The sequence below is a fragment of the Phaseolus vulgaris genome, chromosome 3, assembly GCF_000499845.2.
Source record: "Phaseolus vulgaris cultivar G19833 chromosome 3, P. vulgaris v2.0, whole genome shotgun sequence".
NCBI classification, from domain to species: Eukaryota; Viridiplantae; Streptophyta; class Magnoliopsida; order Fabales; family Fabaceae; genus Phaseolus; species Phaseolus vulgaris.
This window is the reverse complement of record NC_023757.2, coordinates 1,722,156-1,749,202: the sequence shown is the minus strand read 5'-3', so window position 1 is coordinate 1,749,202 and position 27,047 is coordinate 1,722,156. Positions and strand designations below refer to the sequence as shown.

At 33.8% G+C, this 27,047-nt stretch overlaps 2 protein-coding genes across 2 annotated transcripts; one reads left to right on the top strand and one right to left on the bottom strand.

The window, feature by feature from the left end:
- Positions 1–84: 84 nt before the first annotated feature.
- On the bottom strand, positions 85–12,559 carry LOC137806152 (cleavage and polyadenylation specificity factor subunit 3-II). Its single transcript, XM_068606127.1, has 13 exons — positions 12,438–12,559; positions 12,182–12,359; positions 11,390–11,462; positions 10,594–10,711; positions 10,115–10,188; positions 8,194–8,330; positions 7,285–7,348; positions 6,337–6,402; positions 5,879–5,948; positions 4,593–4,697; positions 3,470–3,611; positions 1,822–1,918; positions 85–1,153 (listed from the first exon to the last, which is right to left on the bottom strand). Exons 1-13 carry the CDS (start codon positions 12,460–12,462, stop codon positions 689–691), a joined length of 1,614 nt encoding a protein of 537 aa, XP_068462228.1. The 5' UTR covers positions 12,463–12,559; the 3' UTR covers positions 85–688.
- Positions 12,560–14,477: 1,918 nt separating this feature from the next.
- Positions 14,478–21,048, top strand: LOC137806151 (microtubule-associated protein 70-2-like). The gene is made up of 11 exons (XM_068606126.1): positions 14,478–15,247; positions 15,343–15,428; positions 17,801–17,866; positions 17,954–18,124; positions 18,240–18,410; positions 18,503–18,658; positions 18,769–18,915; positions 19,044–19,115; positions 19,193–19,720; positions 19,820–20,013; positions 20,538–21,048. The coding sequence occupies exons 1-11, from the start codon at positions 15,061–15,063 to the stop codon at positions 20,575–20,577; spliced, it is 1,818 nt and encodes a 605-aa protein (XP_068462227.1). The 5' UTR covers positions 14,478–15,060; the 3' UTR covers positions 20,578–21,048.
- The last annotated feature ends 5,999 nt before the right edge of the window (positions 21,049–27,047 follow it).

The following is a 27,047-nucleotide window of genomic DNA, read 5'->3' as shown; positions in this document are numbered from 1 at the left end:
GACACGTGGCAACCTATTAGTAATTATGGAACATGTTTCATAGAACAAGCCAATAAAATATGCAAAGATAAATATGGGAACAAATTGTACAGAACTCGTAAAGGATCAATTAATAGCAATCACAGTAAATCCCTTCAAACCTCCATCATAATGCTATGTTAGAATCACATAGTATCACATTATTAAGGCCCCATAGACAAATTTCTATTGGAATCAATTTCCATCAATTGCTCAGTGTACAGCAGAAATCTAATCTCGAAATCAAACTCCTTATAAAGAAAGGAAGAATAACCCCAAACCATGCTGTTCTGTTTAAACTGATTCTCTTTCTATGGAACGAACCATTTCTTGTTGATTCATTCACATACTTGCTTCAGTGCTCTGAGATAAACTTCTTCTTCACTGGGTATATATGATCTAAATTGCTGAGATTTGTTTCCTCGCAATTTTCTCATTCACTGCTGACCAAAACAGCAGAAATACACTGCTTTGGTTATTATATTTTGGGAGGTTTCCTTAATCCTGCAAGGACAATAATGCTTCTACAGAAGAGGGATGCAGGAAATATTATTTGCAGATGCTCTTCAAGAAATTGAGTATTTCAAGATAAGTCGCAATGAAGTTCTGAATAAAAGAACTAAGGCTGAGAGCATTTGTCACTTAAGCTATCCATTGAATCACCAATATGTCAGAACGTTCCGCTCAACGTATCGTGCTTCTGTTCCTCCAACATAAGCAAAAGTTCATCCTGGTGTACAATCTTTGCCTTTTTTCCCTTCTCCACGACCAAAACTCCTTCTGATACCCTTTCATCTTCAACTTGGAGCATAGGCATTAAATTTTTATCTGGCGTAGTAGAGTTATATATGTCCGCCGAATTGCATTTCTGAAATGTGAAGTTCGGACTCAAGCAGCTTCGAATGAAAGTGTCTGAGGCTTCTGCATTTACATAGTGAGTTGAAGGAATGCATATGGTTTCATTGTTTGCAGGATCATAACATTGAATCCCAAATTCAGAATGAATTTTTTCTTTAAGGGATGCCATCTTATGCTTCTCCCCATGCACGAGTATAACATGCTTGGGGGCGAGAAAATTTACAAGATCCATTATCCCTTTAGAATCAGTATGAGGACTAAAAGCTAATTGATGAACCTGCCAATTTAAGACGAGTCAAAGTTATACCATAAACTACATGAACTGTCGCAGTTACCTTCAATGCTAATTTGTACAATATAGTCCTCAATTTACAATTTAACTATAGGGCTTTCTTGTTTTTGGATATTCAAGCATTTCAAGACCTTAAAATTTAAACAGTTTGCAATCTTGGCCTTATTTCTATAGCACACTAGTTTTCAAAACAAAATTTCAAGATAATCGGAGGAACAGCAATAGGTGACAGCGACACAGACATTAGTTGAAGTGGAATATGAAACCTAAAATCAGTTTATGCCTAGTGTACCAATATCAACTCAAGCAGAAGAGGACAGAATTTGCTTATACCCAACAAAGAAATGAAAAATAAAATATGGTTTCAGTTGTAAATATTAATATGAAAAAATTCATGTCAGAAGCATACTCATCACCTCAAACACCAAACTCAGGAAGTTAGACTAATGTACTCTGTGAAGGTCAAGATGTTTATTTTCCAAATATCAATATACTAATCATGTTATTTTCATCACTGTGCAGATTTATCAACTTGTACATGCTGCTAACGCTGTTCCTACCCATGCCATGTGGAGCATCTATAAACTGAAGTTCATAAAAATACTGAATTTTTAGATATATCTCCCCGTAATTGGGTAGGAATTAATATTTACCTGGCATCGCACATCTATTCTTGTATTAGCATCCAGATCAACTTTTCCCCGCTTATCTGACATTAATTTATGACCTATCGTTCCAGCCACACAATACCTACAAGAGTACAAAGTAACGGACAGGCAGAATTCAACTGGTTTGCGAGTATATGAAAATGGTATAGATCAAAACATTTTTTCTGGTATACATTCATACATATTTTTTCTTTAAAAGAAAAAGAATACTGTGGAAGAGACAGTAAAATGAATGGCAAAGGAAAGTCTCTCCATGCACACAATACATGTCGTGACATGGTGTAGAATGCAGAATGACAGGCCATGAAATAAATAAATAAAAAACTATACATATGAGAAAAAACAAAAATTCGTGGTTACTTCTAAAAGCAACCACAAACTTCTGTTTAAGACAGATTTTTGGGTTGCCACCATCCAATCCAACATCAATAACATTGCACACCAGTAGAACTGGAGTTTGTGTTATATTTTGTTAGACCTGTAAGTCATGACTGCAAACGAGGGGAAAATAACTGAATTGTTATGTGGCAATAAGAAAGTGGGGAGGATCACGCAGGAATCATACTATTGGCCTAAAGGTAAAGGGAGAAAATATAGGTAAACGTGTTTGGGTGGTATTTGGGTGGAGGATGGCTCTTCTCATCATCTAGGCGCCTGTTTTCTGTTGTTTTCTTTTGCTTACATTGTGACTATTCTATATTTGTAAGGAGATTATCTCAATCTAAATTCATTTGCTCTTTCTCTTGGATTCTCTTATTCCATTATATACAGATATTCTCCTCCGATCAGTGATAAATATTTGTACCAGTTTAGCTATTTCCCTAATATGACACCTTGTTTCCCATCAAATTCTCACTAATCTTTACCTTGTGCTCCTTTGCCTCATCCACAATCTATCACTGTTTTTCTTATTTTTCCTTCTTTTTTTTTACTTGTTTAATTAATTTACCAAAGCCCTTTCTTTCCACAAAATCTGTAGTTTTGTTTTCTTTTAGTTTTCTTCACTTAAATACAAGCTTCAGTATAGAAATTAAAATCCATATTTTGGTTAATTTATCAAAATGGAGTTAGAATTTTGAAAAGTCTCTAAACATTGATCTGAGGAGTTCTCCCCAAATTCTGAAACCTCAACCTAGGGTTACCCCTTCAAGCATTATAATATATGCTGATCCTATCCTTCCAATTTTTTAATTTTTTGGGTGAAATGATTGGATTTATGCATGGATGGGTTGAATAGATAGTGGGTAAATGAATGTAATTGCCACCTGTAAAATAAATAATAAAATGGAAAATCGTTAACCTAAAATTTATAACTTTTATCTATAACAATCATGTGAAATCATTCCTATGCTTTGAAAAGGCAATCTCACTCGTACACATCCAAAACAATCATTTGCAATTTCAAATTTTAAATCTTCTTTCCATCCCAAAAATGTGAACCAGTCATTTCCTAAAGTGACAGGCTATCACCAATGTATATGTACCAGATTTATTAAGTTTTAGTCAAGCGTGATATTCATCATTAAAGGGAAATATTAAAATAGGAAACATTTATCTGCATTTTGCTCATCATGCTATCAAATGGCTAACATAAGAGGAAGAAAGTAAAGAAAAAGAAGAAATAGGAGGCTACCCAGGCAAAGTGACAAGGTTATTTTCTGACACTGCCCAGTGCTTAAAAACTTCAAGTGAAAATCCACCGCTTATCATCCCGGGAGTGGCGAAAAGAACACAAGGACCAGGAGCATCTATCATAGACTTTTCAAATTTTTGAACTGTAACATCCAAACCAGATGAATGAGACATAGAACTTATCAGATGATACACATAATTGCAACAAAAGATCTAATCTTAATTTCTTAAGTTTTCACACGGAAGTTTCAATATGGATGAATTTGAATAAGTTCGTTTAAAATTAGAATTAATAATATGCTATATTAGCAAAATTTCATATATTTCCACATAATACTCCATTTGAACTTCTACTTTTATTACTCCAGAGTCTAGACTTTTACCGACTGACCTTGAAACTTCACTAGAAGTTTCATTAGATATTAAAGATCAAGGCCTAGCATAACAATGACACAATTTTCTCAATATTCTTCGTCTTGCCAATCAAAGTTTGAGGACACACCATAGTCATTATAGTAAAACAATGAAAAGAAAATTTTTGTCAACAAAAATGGACCGATTTCCTTTTGTTGATTTATTTTTGTTTTCAACAAATTCAAATTTGTCATTACTAGATATGAAAAGAAAATATTTAAAAATCCATATCATCAAAAGGTCAAGCTTTGGTATATATGCTAAATGGATGTCAAGCATATGAATCTGATGGCAGACATTCTTTCTTATAAAACCTATAAAGCAACTACTCATTTCTGGTCTTTTAGGACACCCGTTACAGCTGCCAGTCAACTACCATGTGTTAGCCATTTCACTCCTTTTGCCCACAATAATCAAACCCTTTGCCATTAAAAATCAATCAGCACCAAGCCCTTACCTTTTTGCTATTAAGAAATTAATGTTTTAAATATCGAATTCAGTAATCCTTTGGCAAACTGTTAAAATTATTGAACTTAAGAACTATAATCTCTGACTTAGGACTGCTCCAACGTCAAGGCTCTGTATCATGGCATTAAAGATATGTAGCAAACATTAAAAAAAGGAACTGTATACACAGATGTGAGTGAACATATGAATGCATAACGATGCCAGCCAGAATATTTCTGATATGTAAAAAATATTAAAATTACCATTTTTAAAATCGAAAGCATTATGTTTAGAGTATGTATCTTTAATCTTCTGGCTTGTCCAACTAATAAGCATTTTATAATATGCATTGGCCTGGATTGTTAAACCTGGAAAAAAATAAATCAAGTTTTTATCAGCACAGATCCCGACAAATAATGGAAAAAAATATACATCATTGGAATAGACAACTCAAGAAGTTATAAAAGTAAGCTGTATTTTTGTTGAGTTGAGATATATATGATGAAGAGACAAGAAGGTAATCTCTCTCTCTCTGTGTTCCACTAGAGGAACATATACTGCTAAAGATCTACCGCTGTCATCTCCATTTACTGATTCATCTGAAACTTCCTCGCCCAATGAAGCTCCCATCATCAAACATTTTCCAGAACCTCATTAGTTCTTATTTCAGCTTGCTCCCTTCAATTTTTTTTTTTATTTCTCTCTAGCACTAATTCTCTTCTCTAGTTCCTGAACCCTTTCAAAAGACTTCATCTTTTGTAGAACCATGAGCTCCTAGAATCATGAGAGGAGCTCTACTACCAATTAATAGCATCCAATCAAAATTAGAGAGGTGAAGAATGTAGCTTTTATAGGATATGTATCAAAATATACAAAAGCAGAGATCTAGAAACGATATAGAAAAATAAGGATACATAATTTACTACTCCTAGAGAAACCTGTGACCACCCTCTTAAACCTTACTCAGAATCTAAAACTGATGTATACCCTGTCATACTCTTTTATCTGTCCATGACTAACTATAAAAATCGAGGAATTTTGTAGTGGAGGTTTATATTTTTTTTCTGTTATAAAATATAGTTTTGAAATTAAAAACCATACACAGAGATATTCCTTTCAGGTTTCAATTTTAAACCTCTACAGAAAAATTTCAAGGCAAGATTTGAGATAATGTCACAAGACAAAAAAACATGTGATGATATCTGGCATTAGTGATTATATCTTTAAAAAAGGTAAGACTGGCTGTTTAATTAAGATAACGGAGAGCAACTCTGGTTAGTTAGGGTTACTACAACCTCAGTCCTGGCCCATTAAGCCACGTGGAAGATTTAAAAAAAAATTATGTGCTGTGCAGAAGAAAGCTCCTTATTTAATATATTGAATGTACATAATATATTTACAAAAGTAAGTGTAAAGCTTAGGAAATAAGATAAATTCTTGTTTTCTATAAATGGGAAGGATTACAGTGAAATGATTCTGTATGGTTTGTATATACAAAACAATAGATCAAATAGAGATCATTGACACAAAACTATAGGCTGATACGAACCTGCTGAGAAGTAGATAGGAACCTTCAAATTCATGCGTTCCCAGTAGTCCTCCAACAAAATACATAGTTCCTAGATATTGTAACAGCTTCGTAAATATAAGACAAACATTGCATATATATCATAGTTTTGAAAATTGAACTGGTCACTAAAGACAGTAATTTGAGTCCCTCATGGTTTATCAATATAACCTTTGTGAAATTGTTTTTTTAATTTAATATATAGATATAGATATAGAAATAAGGATAAAATGCTTGTCTGGGACAGCATAAATTATAGGAAATTATCTTTTAATTTTCCAAAGGTCTCCCAAAATACAGGCAAAATTAAGCGATAGTTTCTTCAAAATATGTTGAACCAAATACAAACTTAGAATTTATAAGTGAAATAGGTGCTTGTACTTTATCCATTGGCTATAAATTAAAATCAGTGAGATGAATAGCGATCTTAATAAGAATACCTGAGCTCTTCCAAGAGCAAATGTTGGAATAAGCACCTTGCCTCCACATGATACACATTTATGAACCTAAATAATTTAATTTGAAACTTAGTACCCAACATCCGAGTAGCTATGGACCGAGTCATTTTGAAAAACAAAAGCAGAAAATTAAAAGAGAAAATAATGTAACTTGATACCAAATCTCTAACACAGCATGTAACTATCCTGCTTCCTTCCAAATAAACACAAGGACTCCTTTTTAAAATCAAAACTAATGCTAAAGTTGTCAATACATTTAACATAGAAAAACAAAGGTGATAAACTTTATTGCATAAAATATGTTATACTAGTGAAATATTAGTTTTGGCAAATGTCTATATCTGTAAAAATTGATTACCATTAATATTTATTAGGGATGTAAGTGTGGGGTCAACATTGACAACTACCAAAACCAAACATTATATTGTATCAATATTTAGGGTTCGATCCAGACAGAAAAAATCACTAAAACTTGTACAGCCAATATAGATCAACAAGTCTAATGCAGTAACATCATAAACAGATATTCCTAAAACAGCTCAGTCTTAATATTCTTTGCCAGATCAAATGCCACCTAATGGTAAGCATAAATAGCACTCATTAAAAAAAATTCCTTTTATCCCTTCAGTCAAACCTGTCTTAATCAACAAAAATTGGTCCACACCATGAATACAAACCAAGGATTCTTCAAACATACCAAAAGTCCATTTCTAATATAACCAATGGCAGGTCAATGTAAAATGTAACGGCAAAAGTATGACAAGAAAGGACTGGGAAAGTGAGATCAACAATATTTTTTTCTTAAATCAAGGTCTGAAAGAAAACATGACACCATATTTTATTTTATTTTTCACAAAATTACTATTATTAACAAGACACCATATTACACAAGCAGCATTGCATCATAAACTAAGTGTTGCAAATACATACAGCTTTGAGGAATTCCCTCTCTCGAGCATATCTTGAATCACGAATTGTAGTAGCATATGTGGATCTGAAATTATTTTTTTAGAATCATATAAAAAATGTATCCAAGAAAATCCATCTTATAACTTCAAGCATTAAATCCAAAATAGTATTCATGCATTTAAAACCCACTAAACCATTAATCAATATGAAGAAAAAAAGTGATGATAACACAGATAAATTTACTGTACCTTGGTAACATGACACAATTATAGAATGTTTATGCAAAACTACTATGGACTGTATTAATCTATCAAATTTTATATCTGAGGTAGGTAGTTAGACAAAATCCTTCATCCAAACTACTAACGAATACCAGAGAATTCAGTTTAAAGATCCAAAAATTTCACAACTTTGGTTTACATTTGATATTGGGCCATAAACTCATTCTTTTACAATTCTGATGGTGCCTTTCAAGCACAGAGGAAAAATTTACTGAATAGCAATAAAACCAATGATGCTTATTATTGTACCGGTTGGAATATCATGCAAGAAATGCAGTAATGGGAATTATAATAGTTAAATGCATTTTGCCGCAAAACAGTAATAATGAAAAAATAAGACAAGAAGAATTGATCACATGACCTCTTGGTCACATCACATATGGTTTGATACAATTCAAGAACCAACATCCAAAATTTTAGGCAATTAGGTACTAGGCAAGGCATAATTCATATTTCTAATAGTAATATCAATGAGAATGAGCTAGTGGTAATGCATGCAGATTAGTAGTCCATGAAAAGTTTGTTCAAAACTCAAAATCACTGTAGAAAATAAAGTAAAAGATAAACAAGAAAAGAACATTTATCACTATCACTACAGTATTGATAACTTTGTTATAAGGTTGATTTATACAACCTATGATGTTCTTACTCGGTTATTAGAAGGTCCAGCCGTAGTCGATCAATTTGAGCTGCTCCAAGGTGTCTATCTGGTGTCATATTGTAGTCTCCGGTATAAACCATTTCTGCATCCCCTACTTTTGCATAGAACATTGCAGCTCCAATAACCTTAACATAACGATGGGCTTAAGTACTAAAACATTAATGTAAGGCTTAAAAGAAGACAGTGAAAAGATAGAAGAAGTGAGAAAACTCTAATTCTATTTCTTAATCCAAACAGTACAAGGGAGTACATTACATAGAGACTCTACCATCCTAGAAATAATTGCAATAATTAATAATAATTCTTCATATCCCTACAATATTTTTACAATAATTGATAATAATATATTTTCGTGACTCGACAATCCCCCTTAAGCTTTAAGCTGGTGAATGAATATCAATCGTTCCCAACTTGCATGTAATATCATGAAACCATTTTGTGGGAATCCCCTTTGTAAATAAATCTGCAAGTTGGAGTCTTGATGGGATGTATGAAGTTATAAGGCCATTATCCAACTTCTCGTTGATGAAGTGTTAGTCTATCTGTATGTATTTGGTCCTATCATGTTGGACAGGATTGTGAGAAATACTAATAGTTGATTTATTGCCACAAAAGAGAGTCATGAGTTCTTCACATTTTACTTTAAGATCATTCAAAATAATTTTCAACCATAACAATTTAGACACCTATGTGTCATAGCTCAAAAATCTGCCTCTATATTGAACCTTGTAAGAACATTTGTTTTTGTTTCACAAGTGTTTCCACCAGGAACATGCAATATCCTGAGATGGACTTCCTATCAGTAACAAACCTAGAATAGTCTGCATTAATATATATCTCCATATTTAATTTTCTGCCCTTGTTAAACAGCCCCCTTCCAGAACTTGTATTCAAATGTTGAAAGATTCTATCCACAGCCTACCAATGTTGATCTCTTGTATCATGCACAAATTAATTGACCACATGCACAACATAAGCTATGTCTGGTCTAGTGTGGGCCAAGTAAACGAGTTTCCCTACAGGTTTCTGAAATTGGCCCTTAATTATTTTAGAGCTATCTTCTTCACTCCCAATTTTATGTTTTTGTTGTATAGGAGCTCTAGTAGCCTAGCAATCAATGTTACTCGTTTCTAAAAAGGTTAAAACATATTTCCTTGGAGAGATAAAGATGCCCTTTATGAGTAGGAAACTTCAATCCCAAGGAAGTACTTGAATTTTCTTAGATCCTGGTCTCAAACTAAGCAGCAAGTTTTTGTTTCCAGATCAGTTTGCCACGTCTCTTGCAACAATCATATCATTAACATATACCCAGAAAAGAGTAAGTTTCCCTTCTAATGAATGTTTAATAAACAGGACATGGTCTTCATTAGTCTGCATTGCTCTTGTTCTTCTTCATCTACTGAAGACTCTTAGACCACTGTTCCTTTCCAGACAAGATAACTGCACGTGGTACTATCTTAATTTTTTTCCTTGACACAGTGAAACCCATGTCCTTTTACAGAACAAAGGAAACTTGATTCCTTAAGCTGTATCCTCAGTTGTTGATACCATACAATCTACTTCTTGATCATACAACCCAAATGCACCACTGCACAGAATTTCAACCTATGCTAGTTTTAGAACCCTAATCTCGATTCTTGAATGCTACCAGACACATTCAACTAGAACTATGAGAAGGCTCCTGCTTGCAGATGTTCAAATGGATTGCCATACACTTTCATTATATTATGATTGTTGTCTAACTAATGATTTGATTTTCCAATTTTTCAGCATCTTATCCTCTTTCATTTAAGAACCATGAAAACTAAAAAAGAACTTTTACGGTAAAAAACTTCATCAACACATCTGATGCCATACTTTTTTTCAGAAAACTAAATATGGCTTCAGAAATGAAGCTCACAAGCCTTACATGTCCTGCATAATAAGCCCGTATCTGCAAGTCTTCATCTACTTGTACAGTCTGCCTCAAATCAACAGCAGTAACTGCACAGGGAATCAAATTAATTTACAATTTAGATACTAATGTCAGAAACATGGTGATTTTAGATGGAAACCTGCTGTGTTCAAAAGTCCAAAACAAATACTAAACTACTGATAAGTATAGCTGAATCAGTTTTAAATGCACACAAAAATTTAAATCATGTAAATGAAATCTACCAAGATTTATCAATTCGAAAAAAACAAAACTTAAATGGCACATTTATCGCCTAAAAGATGAATATCTTTTCTTCACTTGAAATCCCTAATACAACAGCTGCACACAAGTCAAATTTCAACAAAGTCAAGACTAGAATACGTGGCAATATCCCTAGTTGCATGTTTAAAGTAATAGTTGTCTAACCAACCTAAAGATGGAGAACTTTAAATGAATAGAGGATCCTACATTACCCTTCTTCATGCACTCAGCAATTTGATTGGAAGAGAATAGCTCCTCCTCACCCCGTCGATCAACCATCACTTTCCGATAGTCTTCCAACATCAAAGGAGCCAAAGCTTTTGTTGGGTACTGTTTAAAATCAAATAAAACTCAAGTTAAATTTACTGATGTAGAATTATGACTTGGAAGACAAAGCTTATCGACCCATTTAGTTTCACCTTCTTTTTTTCCTATTTTCAAAAAATTTAATATACTTTTGAAAATTTGTATTCAATGTTTAATTTAAATTATAATTTTGCTCCCTAGACTTGCTTTTTGTATTAGGCCCAGCATGAAAAAAGTTATAATTTTTTGGTCCCTAAGTGAATTTATATATGGAAATTGGTCCCCACCATTTCCATAAGTTATAAGGTAAGAGTAATTTTTCTAATAGGAACTAAAACCAAAAAACTATACAACGGATCAAAATGCAGAATTTTTTACATGGAAGGACCAAAACTAAGCTCATTTTTTTCACATGGGAATTTAAACATAAAGCAGCCCCAAGGATCATCATATAACACTTTTGCAAGTTGGAAAAACAAGAGCTGGCTGTTTCTAAAAAGAGTTTTAAAAAAGGATCAAATTATAGTTTCTCTAACCGGCAGGAACAAAAAAATTAGTGAAGCACAGTGAAAATTTATAATTAAATTAAACCCAAATCTTTTAGTACAAATATTAAAATTCTATTATATTAAATACCTCCACAAACCTTTGCATATGTTCAGGCAAGCATTTCATCAAACATGTAGCGGAAAAAGGACTCACCGTCATGTAAATTGGTCCACTATACCCACAAACTTCAGTGAAGTAAGCTAAAGCGCCAACATGATCCAAATGACTGCCCAAATTTTGCACATGACAAGGCAACATTAAAACGTTAATAACAAGGAGGGTGAGGAGGTGAAACTCTTCACCCTCTCCTTACAGTTGTCTCCGTTTTATATTTCAGTCTCTCTACGAGAAAATTGCAAGTTTTAGCCCCGATATAAATTCTTGTAGTGGCTAATCATTCTCAGAAAGTTTTCTAACAATTCTACAAAATGGAATGCTGTTATTGTTAGATTCGTAGAACAATAAGTAAAAACAAGAATAAGAGTGAAAGAAATAATTTGTATCATAGAAGGTTCTATAAAAGATGAACGCATGTCACACGTACAAAGAGTCTCTACATATAGAATTATGAATAATAGAAAACCTTTTGTATCTAAACTTATCAACGCCTGTAGTAGATGTTTTTCTTTTTTTTGTGTTCTTCACAAGATAATCATGATTCTTAAGTCAAAACATCACACTCATATTTCTCAAATATTAATGTTAATCTTACCTAGGGACTAAAACTTACAATTTCGGTCTCTCTTCTGTATTGACATCAGAGGTAGCTAACAGCTTTCCGATGTTGTAAAGATGTTACAGAAACTTTCTGGCGGCACTGATAAAACTTACAATTTTCTCGTACAGAGACTGAATCTTAAAACGGAGAAAACTACACCAACCAAGTGAATAGTCTAAATTAACAATAATTAAAAATGGAAAAACTGAGAATGGAGTGACACAAACAAGTGAGTGATGATGATGCAAGTGATGGCAGAGTTGAAATCTTGATTAGGGTCAACAAGGGTGAAATCAGGGTAACGACGATGATCCAAGAAGCCCATATGCATTCCACAATCGAACATGATTCGCTTGCCGTTGATGGTTACCAACACGCAGCTCTTCCCAACTTCTTGACCAGCACCTGCAAACAAACCAAGTAACGGTAAGATTGATGCGTGTGCCTGCACCATAAGAGAGGGGAATAGGAACGAAGGAATACCTAACACTAGCGTTTCAATCGCCATGGATGGTTTTGCTCTGAGTCTCTCTACTCACAGATTGTTAGCGGCAACAAACACCAGAGTTTGGTTTACCACTCACAACGGTGTTATTTTGAAATTTAAATATTAAAAATATAAATAAATGAATAAAATAATTATTCAACAAGTTATTTTCAATCTCCATATCTGTTTTCTTGTGTAATAATTAATAAATTTATGTAAATTTAAACAAAGACAAAAATAAATAATTAATATCTCTGATAAGCTATGAGGTTCATATAGGTGGCGTATGGTACAATAGTCTTAGAACAAAAGTAAGTAGTGAAATGTTCAATTTAAAAAAAAATTAAATCTTTTGATAATTTTAATATAGTTTTAACACAATTTTAAAAATAAAAAATACGTTAATTTTTTAAAAATATTTATTATATAATTTTTTATTATAATTATAAAATAAAAAAAAAGTTATTTTTAACCAATCATGTGAATTCTCCGTGTTTTATGTGATACCATTGTTTGTGTTGGTTAGTTTTATAATTAATTTAATATTAAAGAATATTTCAAATTAAAATAATTATTTTCTTTTTCTCACTCAACTAATTAATTGTTATATTTGTATATATTTTTATTTTTATTCAATGATTTACTTTTAATATTTTTTATTAAAAATAATTATAATTTATTTAAACACTTATAATCTATTTTTTTATATATTAATGTTGATATTATAATTTGAATGGTTGCAAAATTCTTTATTTTCTTATATATTATAACCAATCTTTTTATCTTTAAAGAAAATAAAATCATATACTATGTTTTATATTTTAATAATTTTTAATTATAATATATTAAAACTACATGATATAAAATAAAAATAAAAATTGCATAACATGGAAGTAGGTAAAGACGATTTAATTTCATATAAAATATCTTAAATCAAACTTAGATAGTAACAAACTAAATAATTTATATGTGTCCAGTGTGTTTTATCTAATGTGTAACAAACTTAATGAGTTCCTTATATAAATTTAAACAATTTCCATAAAAAATACTATGAAATATGTCTTCCAAGTAAGAATATTGGAATTTGTGAAAGCCATGATGAGGCAACCTTCCATCAAGAAGCGAGAAGAAACCAAGAGAAGAGTTTGAAGTATATAAACGAATGAAACACTAGAGACTAAGTTATGAAAAACATATGATTCTTTAGGGAGAATTAAGATCATACGACTTCGTTGTAGTGTCTATAAACAAATGTCTTCTTTACAAGCATCAATCTTTAGATAGCTCATGTCAAGTGGAACAGACACAACCTGAAAAGTGATTTACACTAGATGCATCTTTAGGATATCATATTGTCTAATATTTAAGTTGACCTAAATGATTTTCTTATGAAGATGCTAACAAGAGTAACAACTATAAATGTGTGAAAGTACCAACTATAAATGTGTGAAAGTATTTTTCCGATATTGTCAATGACACAAACTCAATAACAGAAATACAAATAGTGTGTTTCAACCACCTCAAAGTATCACAGGTCACATGATGTAAGTAAAAAGTCACAACTCTATAATATAAGAAAGTTTTAATAAGTAGTTATTCTAAAAACACCCAGTCTTAAATGATCATTTTTTTTTATCCAGACTCATCCACGTAAAAGTTCATTTCAACTCTATAAATATGTTGACATTTTGACAAGCAAGATTACATTCAATAACATTTATTTTTTATAATTACACACTCAGACTAACTTAAACATCAAATATTTTTTTAGGTATACACTCTCTCGACCTCTCGACTACTCATCGCACTTCCAACTATAATAATAATGGAGGAGGAAATCTATTGTTTACTTGTAAGAATAATTATAATATAATTGTTAGATAGTGTGAAAATATGTTTTCTATGAATTTATGCTAAGTACTTGATCCAAAGACATTCTAAATCCAACAAGTTAATGTGCAATTAAACCATTATACGCGTGGGTGGGTTGTTTGTCCGCACACTATAAACCAGCTAAGTTCTCATCCCACTAACCTACGCCGCTGCGCGCACTACCACCCAAAAAAAAGAAGCCCCACATCGCTCACACGGGTGCGCACCACGCTTCAACCTCACGTTAAACCCCACACAATAAGGATCAGATTACCAGCATTTAAAATTGCACTCAAGTTTCACTCACAAACTCACTCTCTCACTGTTTAACTAAAAAATCATCTAACAAAGCCAAAAAGCCTTTTTCTCTGCAAAAGCGCAAACCTCACATTCGCTAACTCACTCACTGTTTCTTTATTCATTCGTTAAACCTCTCTCTAAAACGCGAAAAACAGATTTAAATCGCAGAGATATAGAGAGAGAAACAAACAAGACAAAATAAACATAAGGAGAAAGAAAGAGAGAAGAACCAAAAGTATCTATTTCTCTCTCTCTTTCGCTTCTTCAAACTCTCTCTTTCTCTCTCTAAAACCACCGTTTTCGAGGACGCGAGTTTCTGGCTCTATATTTATGGTGTGTAATCCGTGTTGCGTTGTGCTTGCGTGCGATTTGGAATCTGGCGGTGCGAGCAGTTGAATGTGAGTGGAAGAGAGGATTTCTATTTTCGGATTCGCGGTTAGATCGGCGATGGCGGAGGTTTCCGGCGACGGCGCGGCGCTGTCGGTGTCGGGATCATTCAAGGAGGGGAGAGGCTCGGCGAGGCGCCGCGGCGGAGTGAGGCCGCCGAGCATGGACGCCGACGAGTTCATGAACCTGCTGCACGGTTCGGATCCGGTGAAGGTGGAGCTCAATCGCCTCGAGAATGAAGTTCGAGGTGCGGAAATGCAGCTCGATCCGAAGAGTTCTACGCCGTGATTTTTTTGTGGTTTTTGTGGTTTTTGAGTTTTTTTTGTTTGTTTGTGTTTGCAGATAAGGACAGGGAGTTATCGGAAGCGCAGGCTGAGATCAAAGCCTTGAGGCTATCTGAACGTCTCAGAGAAAAGGCCGTTGAAGAGGTTACCGCTAATTTTTTTAATTATTGTTCATTATTGCTGTTCTTTGTTGTATTGATTGATGTTTTCTTTATTTGAAGATTGTAATAAATTATTCATTTTTGTGACATGCTAGTAGGGTAGTTACTAATTGCCAATTGATCACCGGTTGGTTGTGGTGGTGGTGTTAAGTAAGAAGGTCCTGTGTTCTTTACTAGTGTGAGTGAACGTATTGTTGGCATTTTTGGAAATGTTTCAGAGCGGTTACTAAGTTTGGACGTTGGAGTTATTGCTGTGAAAAATGGATTCAATTCTTTCCGTTTATTTGTCCCTAGTGCATTGGAGGATGCTCTTCACGTTGAACCAACCTCTTTTGGTTTGCATTGATGCTACCTTTCCCATTTTGGCTATGTGTAGCAATTTCTCTAGCATTCTGTTTCTTTAAGTAGTTTTGAAAGAAAGTGTCTTGGTTAAGTTTTGCACTTTCGCTCTGTAGTCATTCTGCTAAACTCTCTCTTTTGTTGGCCACATGTGGAAAATCTTTTACTGAATACCCTGTACTAATGTTTTAGGATAAATTAACTCCCTCGCCTCTCCTGATGGATGCTGGAATTACACTTCTCTATTTATTTTTTGAGTTACATTTTCCTCTCTATAGACATTTTTAGTTCATTTAAAGGTGTACAAGCTTCATAGGGATGATTTTGCTCTTTTGAGTGTCTCTTACTATCATTGGCATCTTTTGAATCCCTATTATTATTATCAACTCAGGGAAGGTATAAAAATGAAATGAAGATTTTGGGTAAAGTTTCAAAGCTGGCAGTAGTAATATTTAAACCATTATTTCTTCTTCTAAAGTCGTAAAATCAATAATAGAATGTTCTAAATTAACTTTAGGTCTTACTGAAAGTTGTAGAGAGAGGAAAAATGGCTTAAGAAGGCTTCTTTATAGTTATTCATGTTGCTAAGAAGTTCATTTACATCAAGATGTGCTAAAGTGTGACACAATTTATATCATGGGAAAGGGGAGTGTACTTCTTAAAATTAGGAGAGGAAAATATAATTCAAGCATCCCTTAAGGAAGAATGGATGTGTATTCTCACTCTTTTTTTTTTTCTCTCTTTTTAAGTTAAGTCATTACTAAATAATGAATACTGTGTTTTACAAAATGGCATGAGAGAATACTCTTCATGTCAAACGACCCCCTTTTGGCATTTGCATCGATACAACTAGTACTACCTTTTAACATGTTTCAGTTAAATTTGGAATTCACTACACAGTCATAGTAATAAACTCTGTGTTGACTTGATTATTACAGAAATGCATATCTCAATGTCTATTAATGTTTTTAAAATAAGTATTATACAATAGTGGATATGACAGAGCTAGGAGATGTCATGATCGATCAAGCATCCAATGTTAGCCCATTGAAGTATCTTCTCTCGTAAGCTCAAATCAATGTGGTTTGCTAAACTGTCTAGGCTTTTACTTTCCAATTTCCAGATAGAATACCCGATTCATTTTATGGGGTTTGGTTTGCTAAGGAGTGCCCTAAGACACATGTGAAGGATGAAAACCAAAAGTATTTGATGAAAAGCAAAACATTTACATTATGATCTTCAAAAGCTGTGCTTTTCATTTAGTACTTTCCATTTTCATTAGTACCCCTAGGACACTCATTAGAAAAACCTTTATTTTTTTACTTCTTCCATATCTTCTGCTTTAGAACTTTTTGTTTTATTTAATTGTCATTTGAAAAAACTATCAAAGCATTAAATCTTTTTTTTCTTCTAATTTTCCCCTTGGTATTAATGAGTGAGATAGAATTCCAATAAATAAAGTGATGTTAGTATTTAGAGGATTTTAATAAAGGATAGTATTTGAAGTATTTTAATAAAGGATAATTTTGTAAATTGCAATTTTTTTCTTGATACTGAAAGTATAAATTATTAACTATTCTATCTTAAATGAAAGCTAAAAATGAATATCAAAGCAAACTTTTCTATCTTTTCTATTATTTTAACTTTGTGTTGACTTCTGGATAATTTTGATTTTCCGTACTGAGATTTAATAGTTTCATTGTCTGATTTTATAAATTTATATTTTAGAGTCATTAGTAGTTTACTATGTTCTGTCGTACTTTCTTTTCATAATAATATTTCTTCTATAAAATAAGACTATATTTTGATTGCCGGCGGTATTTTTGAGTGGATTTTGTATTTAACATGATTGTCGTTGTACCGTTTTTTTTCTCTTTTTTAGTTTAAGCATTCTTTACATTATTTTTCCTGAGGCTTCTAAAGTATGTTGCAGCTTTAATGTTTACCATGCTTTGCTTTGTTCATGCTTTATGCCAACTTGAAATGTAACTTTTCTGCCTTCTGCTTGTATTTTAGCTGACGGAAGAACTCTTAAAGGTTGAAGGGAAGCTAAAACTAACAGAATCTCTTCTAGAAAGCAAGGTATTTCTTGAAGCCTCTATCAACCTTAGTAAATAGCCATTTTCCTGGGTTAGGTGTTATGTTTTCTGAATTGAATATTTCTGGCAGAATCTTGAAATAAAAAGAATCAACGATGAAAAGAAAGCATCAATGGCAGCTCAATTTGCAGCTGAAGCCACTCTTCGAAGGGTCCATGCTGCCCAGAAAGATGATGACATGCCTCCAATAGAAGCAATTCTTGCTCCTTTGGAGGCTGAACTGAAGCTTGCTCGGCAAGAGGTATTACCTTGTTGGAGTTCATATTGTAACCCCTCGTAGAAAGAGCTGATGGAAGCACTGACATTGGCTTGGAGTGACTGAGTGTTTATTTTGTACTTCCATTTATTCCTTGCAGATTGCTAAACTACAAGATGATAACAAAGCTTTAGATCGCCTTACTAAATCTAAAGAAGCTGCACTAATCGAAGCTGAGAGGACTGTCCAGTTTGCCTTGGCTAAGGCCTCAATGGTGGATGATTTACAGAATAAAAATCAAGAACTAATTAAACAGATTGAGATTTGTCAGGTATTCAATTTTGTATGACTATTCTCTCTCTTGCTGCATCAGAATCATACTATGTAATTTTGACCTTCTGGCTATGTCATCAACTTTGTCAGGAAGAAAATAAAATTTTGGACAAAATGCATAGGCAGAAGGTGGCAGAGGTTGAAAAGCTGACCCAAACTGTGAGAGAACTAGAAGAGGCTGTCCTTGCAGGTGGTGCAGCTGCAAATGCAGTGAGAGATTATCAGCGGAAAGTTCAAGAAATGAATGTAATGTGTTAAATTAAAATCTTCAGCAAGTTCAAACTCCCAGTTGTTTTATTCTTGATTATATTGCCTCTAATTATTTATTTTTGTTTGGTTTATTTGACATTCTTTAGGAAGAAAGAAAAACACTGGACAGGGAGTTGGCCCGTGCAAAGGTAACAGCAAATAGAGTAGCTGTTGTGGTTGCAAATGAATGGAAAGATGCTAACGATAAAGTGATGCCTGTCAAACAATGGCTTGAAGAACGGCGATTCTTGCAGGTATTTTTCTTTGTTCTGTGCCAATTCATCTGAATTTAGTGGTTGAGCTTTTGACTTTCATTACTCTTATTTCCTATATTTCTTTGATATAAAATTCTCACATTTGGTTTTGCTTTGCATTCTTATAGGGAGAAATGCAGCAGCTTCGTGACAAGCTTGCTATAGTTGAGCGTGCAGCAAAATCTGAAGCACAGTTGAAAGTAATAATCTGGTTATTGTCTATTAACCTAGGTGATTAGTTCTTCCATTATTCATGGTAAACTTTAAAAATTTTCAGGAAAAATATCATTTACGACTTAAAGTGCTAGAGGAGAGTTTGAGAGGAAATTCTAACAGCAGTAATCGTAGCACCCCGGAGGGAAGAAGTGTGAGCAATGGTCGTCGTCAATCCCTAGGAGGAGCTGATAACTTCTCAAAACTATCCTCTAATGGGTTTTTATCTAAAAGATCTCCGTCCTCTCAACTGAGGTCATCCCTATCTTCTAGCACAGTATTGAAGCATGCTAAAGGAACATCTAAATCTTTTGACGGTGGTACAAGATCACTGGAAAGGAGTAAAATTCTGCTGAATGGAACACCTCCAATTTACTCTTTCAATCAATCTCTTGAAGAAACCAAAGAGAGAGAGGCAAGTGATAATTGGAAAGGAAATTCAGATGATAAGCCAAATGACTTCCCAACGGTAGATTCAGTGGATAGTGTTCCCAGTGTCTTATATGACCTGCTGCAAAAGGAAGTCATAGCCTTGAGGAAAGCTGGTCATGAGAAAGATCAAAGCCTAAAAGATAAAGACGATGCTATTGAGGTAAGTGTTTGGTCCATTTTTGTGTTTGGATATAATCCTTGACCTTCTTATTGTAAATGACAGTCCTTGCTAATTGTTTCCAATGTCATCATCTGTCAGATGTTAGGAAAGAAGGTAGATACATTAACCAAAGCAATGGAAGTTGAGGCTAAGAAGATGAGAAGGGAAGTGGCTGCTATGGAGAAGGAGGTAGCTGCTATGCGTGTGGAGAAAGAACAAGAGTACAGGGCAAAGCGTTTCAGCAATGTAAAGGGTTCTGTAAACAGTGCTCATCAACAGCTAATTTCTGGAAGGTAATTGTTATTTTGAGGCCTCCTTCTTGAGAATATGGTTTTTAATCAAGTCCAATGGCATAATGTGATGCATTAGCCAATCTAACTTGATAGGACTAGAGGCTTTGTTGTGTGGATTTTTTCTGATCCTTGCTTTACTATATCAATTTCAAGGGACATTTCTTAAGGGATCTCCGTTCTTGCATATAAACAATTTCCTTTTACTGGGTCATGTGCTCTGAATGCACTTTGGTTTCCGGCTTTTCTCTACTTGTTCTGACAAGTCTACAGCCTGCAATTTAAGATGAGTTATCAACACTCAGTTGAACCCAGAATTTGCCACTTGGGGTTTTTGTTGCTGTTTGTTTTTTATTTTCTTAATTGGTTAAAATAATTAGAAGTTTAGAAAGTTCACATATTTTAAACAAAGGAATGATGAATTCAGACTGCGAAATATTGGTTACTGAGTTTGGGATGCCATTTTCTTTTCTTCTGATTTCTCCCAATTAATTTGGAATGACTAATGGGGTCTCTAATTTGCACAGGAATGTGACAAGGGGTGGATTAACACGCAGCACCCAATGACAATTAGTGTATTACAGTGGCGCTCGGGAGTAATATTTCATAGGCATCATCATTCTTCTACCCTTCTCTGTTTTTTCCTTGTGTTTTTGTGCAATTGATTGTAAGATTGTAACTGGCATGCCGAGGACCAGTGTTACTGATATTAGCCATGGAGTGGGGATAAGAAAAACAATTGCAGGATTCGGTATGCATCTGACCTAGTGTTATGTTCTCTGCTTAGAGAGAGAGCGGCTAAGAAGGCAGGCAATGGAAGGCAATTAACTTGGACTAACCTTTCACTCTTTCAGCATTTCTGAGTGGTGTGGTTGTATAGGTAGCTCTATTCTCCCCCTTTTACTCCTTTTTGCAGTTTATATTTGTAATACGCAGTAGTGTGATTGTCTTGGTTCAGGTTTGTTAATATATATACTAGCGGTTGATCCGTCTCATGCATTTGCTTGTGAAATGATATATCTAATTTTGTTAGAAAAATACCTTCAACAAAATAATTCTTATATAGATATTCATTTATAATTATAATTTGTTGGATGATATGACCAAACTCAAATTTTCATAGGAAAGATAGCCAACAAATTTTGTTCATTATTTTTAATGAAATTGAGTGAGATAGTTAATAAAAGATTATCCATATTTTGTCTATACCTATATGGAAAGAAGATTTCTATGTTTTTTGTTATATATAAATTTGTTCATATTTTAACTTTATATTAATATTTTATTTTATTATTTTATAATTACTTAAATTTAAAACTAAAAAAAAAGTTAATATTAAATCTAAAAGAAACTATTTCAGAGACCTGTAGTAGATTTATTTTAAGAGAACGAGTCAAATAAAATTTTGAATTATGGGTAGTTATTTTAGTTATCTCAAATAGGCAAAAAAATATATTTCGTTACCTTTACACTTTTGTTTGAATTTTGAAAGAATTGCTTTTGTTATATATCTTTATAATCACTATTTTAGTGGATACAATTAATTATTGATTTAATTTTATTAATGTAATTTATATTTTATAAAATTAGTAAATTTAAATTTAGTTTTATTAATATTAATGGTTAAATTATATAATTTTTTTATTAAAAAATTAGAGAATTTGGATTAAATATAATACTTAAGATGTTTATCAATAATTTAATTAAAAGATAGATTGTATGTAAATTAATATTTAAAATTAGATAAAATATTATTATTCGTATAAATTTTTAATTTATTTAAATATATTTAAATATATTATATCTATAATTATATATAAAGGAGATTTTTTATTATAACTATTTTTGGTTGTATATAAATTTGTTCTTATTTTATCCTTATATTAATGTTTAACTTTCTCAAACGGGTAAGTAAAAAGAGAAAAGTGTGAGAAAAAAAAATTGAAAGAAAAAAAAAACAAAAGGAAAAATAAATATAAAAAAATATGTAAATCACAAAAATTAGTTTTCTTTTCATTCTCGTCAATCTAAAGATATTTTTTATTGAACCAATATCATTATAGTTTATTTTGTTCTGATAACAATACAAGTTCTATAAATTTTGATTGTTTAATTATTAATATTTTTCATTTTTATTTCTTACTTTCCTTTTCATTTTCGTATAACAAGTGGAGTTGAGAAATGAAGAAGATAGAGAAACAAAATATCCTAAATTGTTATTTGAATACAAAGCATTCAGATCTTTGCACACGTACAAAGTTATCTTGATGTCATTGTTGATGTAGGCGTCGACGGGAGGATGAATGTGTTCTGAATACCACATTCTTGCATATAAGAGGAAAGAGATTAGAAAATAGATATATTCTTAGGGTTTCTTACTCATTCTCATCTTTTTTTTTTCTTTTACTTTTTATTATTATATATATATATATATTTTTTTTTAGTTTTATATTAGTAACAAATCAAAATTAGTGATTTACAAATCTTGAAAATGAAATAGACGACGTAATTGCTTTAATATAATTATGTTCATTGTGTTGTAAATTTGAATTTGTTTGATATATTTTGTACTGTAAACTATTAAAATTGTATGTTAAAACACATAGTTGATGAGAGAAAATGTTTTTATCTTATTTTTTCTTAGTAATATTTGACATTTAAAAGATATAAATACACTACGTATAATAATATACATATAATAATAATAATAATAATAATAATAATAATAATAGTAGGTAAACAAGATAACACATAGCAAGTAACAAGTAAGAGAAGTAGCAGGTAGAAGGTAGTAAGTAAAAGGTAACATGTAAGACGTAGCAGCAGGTAAGAGGTAAGATGTAACAAATTAAATGTAGCAGGTTAGATGTAATAGGTAAGAGGTAGCATGTATCTGGTAACAGGTAGAAAGTAAAAGGTAAAAGGTAACATGTAAGAGATCTCAGGTAAGATGTAATAAGCAAAATGTAGTAGGTAAGATGTAGCAGGTTGGGTGTAATAAACAAAATGTAGTAGGTAAGAGGTATCAGGTAAGAGATACCAAGTAAGAGGTACCACGTAAGAGGTAGCATTAGGTAACAAGTAACAGGTAGGAAGTAACAAGTAGCAAATAGTAGGTAACATGTAATAGTTAACAGATAACAACTAACAGGAAATAGGTAGCAGGTAACAAGTAATAGACAATAAGTAATAAGTAATAGGTAGTAGGCAACATGTATCAGGTAGTATGTAACAACTAGCAGGTAACAAGTAACAAGTTAGATGTAACAGGTAAAATGTAGCAGGTAAGATGTAGCAAGTAAGAGGTACTAGGTAAGAGGTAACAGGTAGCAACTAGCAGGTAATAAGTAACAAGTAAGATGTAGTAGGTTAGATGTAATAAGTAAAATGTAGCAGGTAAGGGGTACCAGGTAAGAGATACCAAATAAGAGGTACCACGTAAGAGGTAGCAGGTAACAGATAGCAAGTAACAGGTAATAGCTAACAGATAACAGGTAACAACTAGCAGGTAAGAAGTAATAGGTTAGATGTAACAAGTAAGATGTAAAAGATAAAATGTAGCAGGTAAGATGTAACAATTAAGAGGTACGAAGTAGCAGGTAAGCGGTATTAGGTATTGGGTAAGAGGTAGCAGATAGCAGGTAACAAGTAATAGGTAACAGGTAACAAGTAATCGATAATAGATACCATGTAACAGGTAAGATGTAACAAGTAGCAGGTAAGAGGTACTAGGTAAGAGGTAGCAGGTAAGAGGTACTAGGTAAGAGGTACTAGGTAAGAGGTAATAGGTAAGAGGTAGCAGGTAGGAGGTAACATGTGACATGTAACAGTTAGCAAGTAGCATGTCGCATGTCACAAGTAATAGGTAGCATGTAACATGTAGTAGGTAACATGTAGATTGTAGCAGGTAACATGTAACTGGTATCAGGTAAGATATAACAAGTAAGAGGTAGCAAGTAGCAGGTAAGAGGTACTAGGTAGCAGGTAACAAGTAACAGGTAATAAATAGCATAAATAGCATGTAGCAGGTAAGATATAGCAAGTAACAGGTAAGAGGTAGCAAGTAGCAAGTAGCAGGTAAAATGTAGTAGGTAGCATGTAGCAGGTAGCAGGTAGCAGGTAGCAGGTAGCAGGTAGCAGGTAGCAGGTAGCAGGTAGCAGGTAGCAGGTAGCAGGTAGCAGGTAGCAGGTAGCAGGTAGCAGGTAGCAGGTAGCAGGTAGCAGGTAGCAGGTAGCAGGTAGCAGGTAGCATGTATCATGTATCATGTAGCACGTAGCATGTAGCACATAGCATGTAGCATGTAATAGGTAACAAGTATAGCATATTGCAAATAAGATATAGCAAGTAAGAGGTAGCAAGTAGCAGTTAAGAAGTACTTGGTAAGAGGTAGCAAGTAGCAGTTAAGAGGTACTTGGTAAGAGGTAGCAGGTAGGATGTAACATGTAGCATGTAACATGTAACATGTAACATGTAACAAGTAGCAAGTAGCATGTCGCAAGTCGCATGTAGCAGGCAGGTAGCATGTAGCAAGTAACATGTAGATTGTAGCATATAACAGATAGTAGGTAGCAGGTAGCAAATAACTGCTAACTGATATCAGGTAAGATATAGTAAGTAAGAGGTATCAAGTAGCAGGTAAGAGGTATCAAGTAGCAGGTAAAAGGTACTAGGTAAGAGGTAGCAGGTAGGAGGTAACATGTAACATGTAACATGTAGCATGTAGCATGTAGCAGGTAGCAGGGTAGCAGGTAGCAGGTAGCAGGTAGCAGGTAGCAGGTAGCAGGTAGCAGGTAGCAGGTAGCAGGTAGCAGGTAGCAGGTAGCAGGTAGCAGGTAGCAGGTAGCAGGTAGCAGGTAGCAGGTAGCAGGTAGCAGGTAGCAGGTAGCAGGTAGCAGGTAGCGTAGCAGGTAGCAGGTAGCAGGTAGCAGGTAGCAGGTAGCAGGTAGCAGGTAGCAGGTAGCAGGTAGCAGTAGCAGGTAGCAGGTAGCAGGTAGCAGGTAGCAGGTAGCAGGTAGCATGTAGCATGTAGCATGTAGCATGTAGCAGGTAGCAGGTAGCAGGTAGCAGGTAGCAGGTAAGAGGTATCAAGTAGCAGGTAAGAGGTACTAGGTAAGAGTGTAGCAGGTAGGAGGTAACATGTAACATGTAGCTAGCAGGTAACAGGTAACAGGTAACAGGTAACAGGTAACAGGTAGCAGGTAGCAGGTAACAGTACGTAGCAGGTAGCAGGTAACAGGTAACAGGTAAGATGTAGCAGGTAGCATGTAGCATGTAGCAGGTAGCAGGTAGCAGGTAGCAGGTAAGAGGTATCAGTAGCAGGTAAGAGGTACAGGTAAGAGGTAGCAGGTAGCAGGTAACAGGTAACAGGTAACAGGTAACAGGTAACAGGTAACAGGTAACAGGTAACAGGTAACAGGTAACAGGTAGCAGGTAGCAGGTAACACGTACGTAGCAGGTAGCAGGTAACAGGTAACAGGTAAGATGTAGCAGGTAGCAGGTAGCAGGTAGCATGTAGCATGTAGCAGGTAGCATGTAGCATGTAGCATGTAGCATGTAGCATGTAGCAGGTAGCAGGTAGCAGGTAGCAGGTAGCAGGTAGCAGGTAGCAGGTAGCAGGTAGCAGGTAGCAGGTAGCAGGTAGCAGGTAGCAGGTAGCAGGTAGCAGGTAGCAGGTAGCAGGTAACAGGTAACAGGTAACAGGTAACACGTAACACGTAACACGTAACAGGTAACAGGTAACAGGTAACAGGTAAGATATAGGTAGCATGTAACATGTAGCAGGTAGAAGGTAGCATGTAACAGGTAGAAGGTAGAAGGTAGCAGGTAGAAGGTAGAACGTAGCAGGTAGCAGGTCACAGGTAGCAGGTCACAGGTCACAGGTCACAGGTCACAGGTCACATGTAACAGGTAACAGGTAGCAGGTAGCAAGTAGCATGTAAGAGGTAACATGTAAGAGGTAGCAGGTAGCAGGTAGCAGGTAGCATGTAAGAGGTAGCATGTAAGAGGTAGCATGTAAGAGGTAGCAGGTAGCAGGTAGCAGGTAGCAGGTAGCAGGTAGCATGTAGCATGTAGCATGTAGCATGTAGCATGTAGCATGTAGCATGTAACATGTAACAGGTAACCTGTAACAGGTAACAGGTAGCAGGTAGCCGATAACATGTAGCCGGTAGCCGGTAGCCGGTAACATGTAGCAGGTAGCAAGTAGCAGGTAGCAGGTAGCAGGTAACATATATCAGGTAAGATATAGCAAGTAACATGTATCAGGTAAGATATAGGAGGTAGCAGGTAGTAAATAACATGTAACAGGTGAGAGGTAACATGTAACGGATAATAGATAACATGTAGCAGGTAATAGATAGTATGTAGCAGGTAAGATATAACAAGTAAGAGGTAGCAAGTAACAGGTAATAGGTACTAGGTAGGAGGTAACATGTAACATATTTCATGTAACATGTAATATCAAGTAACTAGCAGGTAACAACTAACCGGTAACTAGCAGGTAACAACTAAACGGTATCAACTAACATGTAACAACTAACATGTAACAATTAACATTTATAATTAGAGTACTCGTACATGTACTTGCCTTTTTTATTTCATTGAATATATTTTTAAAAATTATTTAATGGTTTTAACAAACTCCTTGTATATTACATTATTTTTTTTGGAAAAACAGCAATATGTATTTATATATGAATGATTATTTTGAATATTAAAATATTATGTTAATCAAGAAAAAAACCATATTTTCATTTTAAAATTTACTATTATTTAATTGCCTCTATCTCACTTGTATTTTATTTTTTAAAATATAGATATGTATAAAGTTTCTTTTTCCCATAGTTAAACATAATTAGAATATATGATTAAATTAACACCGTAAGAGATTGATTGCTTTTGATGTAGGAATTTTTTTTTCATCCATACATAATAAAAACATATACTCAACATCACATTATAATAATATAATATTATCTAAAATAAAAAAATAAAATAAATATAATTAAAATATTATTTTATTGATTTATGGAGTGTA

Bases quoted from the DNA above. Each gene is read 5' to 3' on its own strand.
- LOC137806152 (XM_068606127.1), bottom strand. From the start codon at position 12,462: ATGGCGATTGAAACGCTAGTGTTAG. The intron at 10,712-11,389 runs GTGAGTCCTTTT...GATTTTAAACAG, and splicing joins GTGGACCAATTTACATGACG to TACCCAACAAAAGCTTTGGC. The intron at 1,154-1,821 runs GTAAATATTAAT...TTAAATTGGCAG, and splicing joins GAATAGATGTGCGATGCCAG to GTTCATCAATTAGCTTTTAG.
- LOC137806151 (XM_068606126.1), top strand. From the start codon at position 15,061: ATGGCGGAGGTTTCCGGCGACGGCGCGGCGCTGTCGGTGTCGGGATCA. The intron at 15,248-15,342 runs GTGCGGAAATGC...TTGTGTTTGCAG, and splicing joins CCTCGAGAATGAAGTTCGAG to ATAAGGACAGGGAGTTATCG. The intron at 19,116-19,192 runs GTAATAATCTGG...AAAAATTTTCAG, and splicing joins AATCTGAAGCACAGTTGAAA to GAAAAATATCATTTACGACT.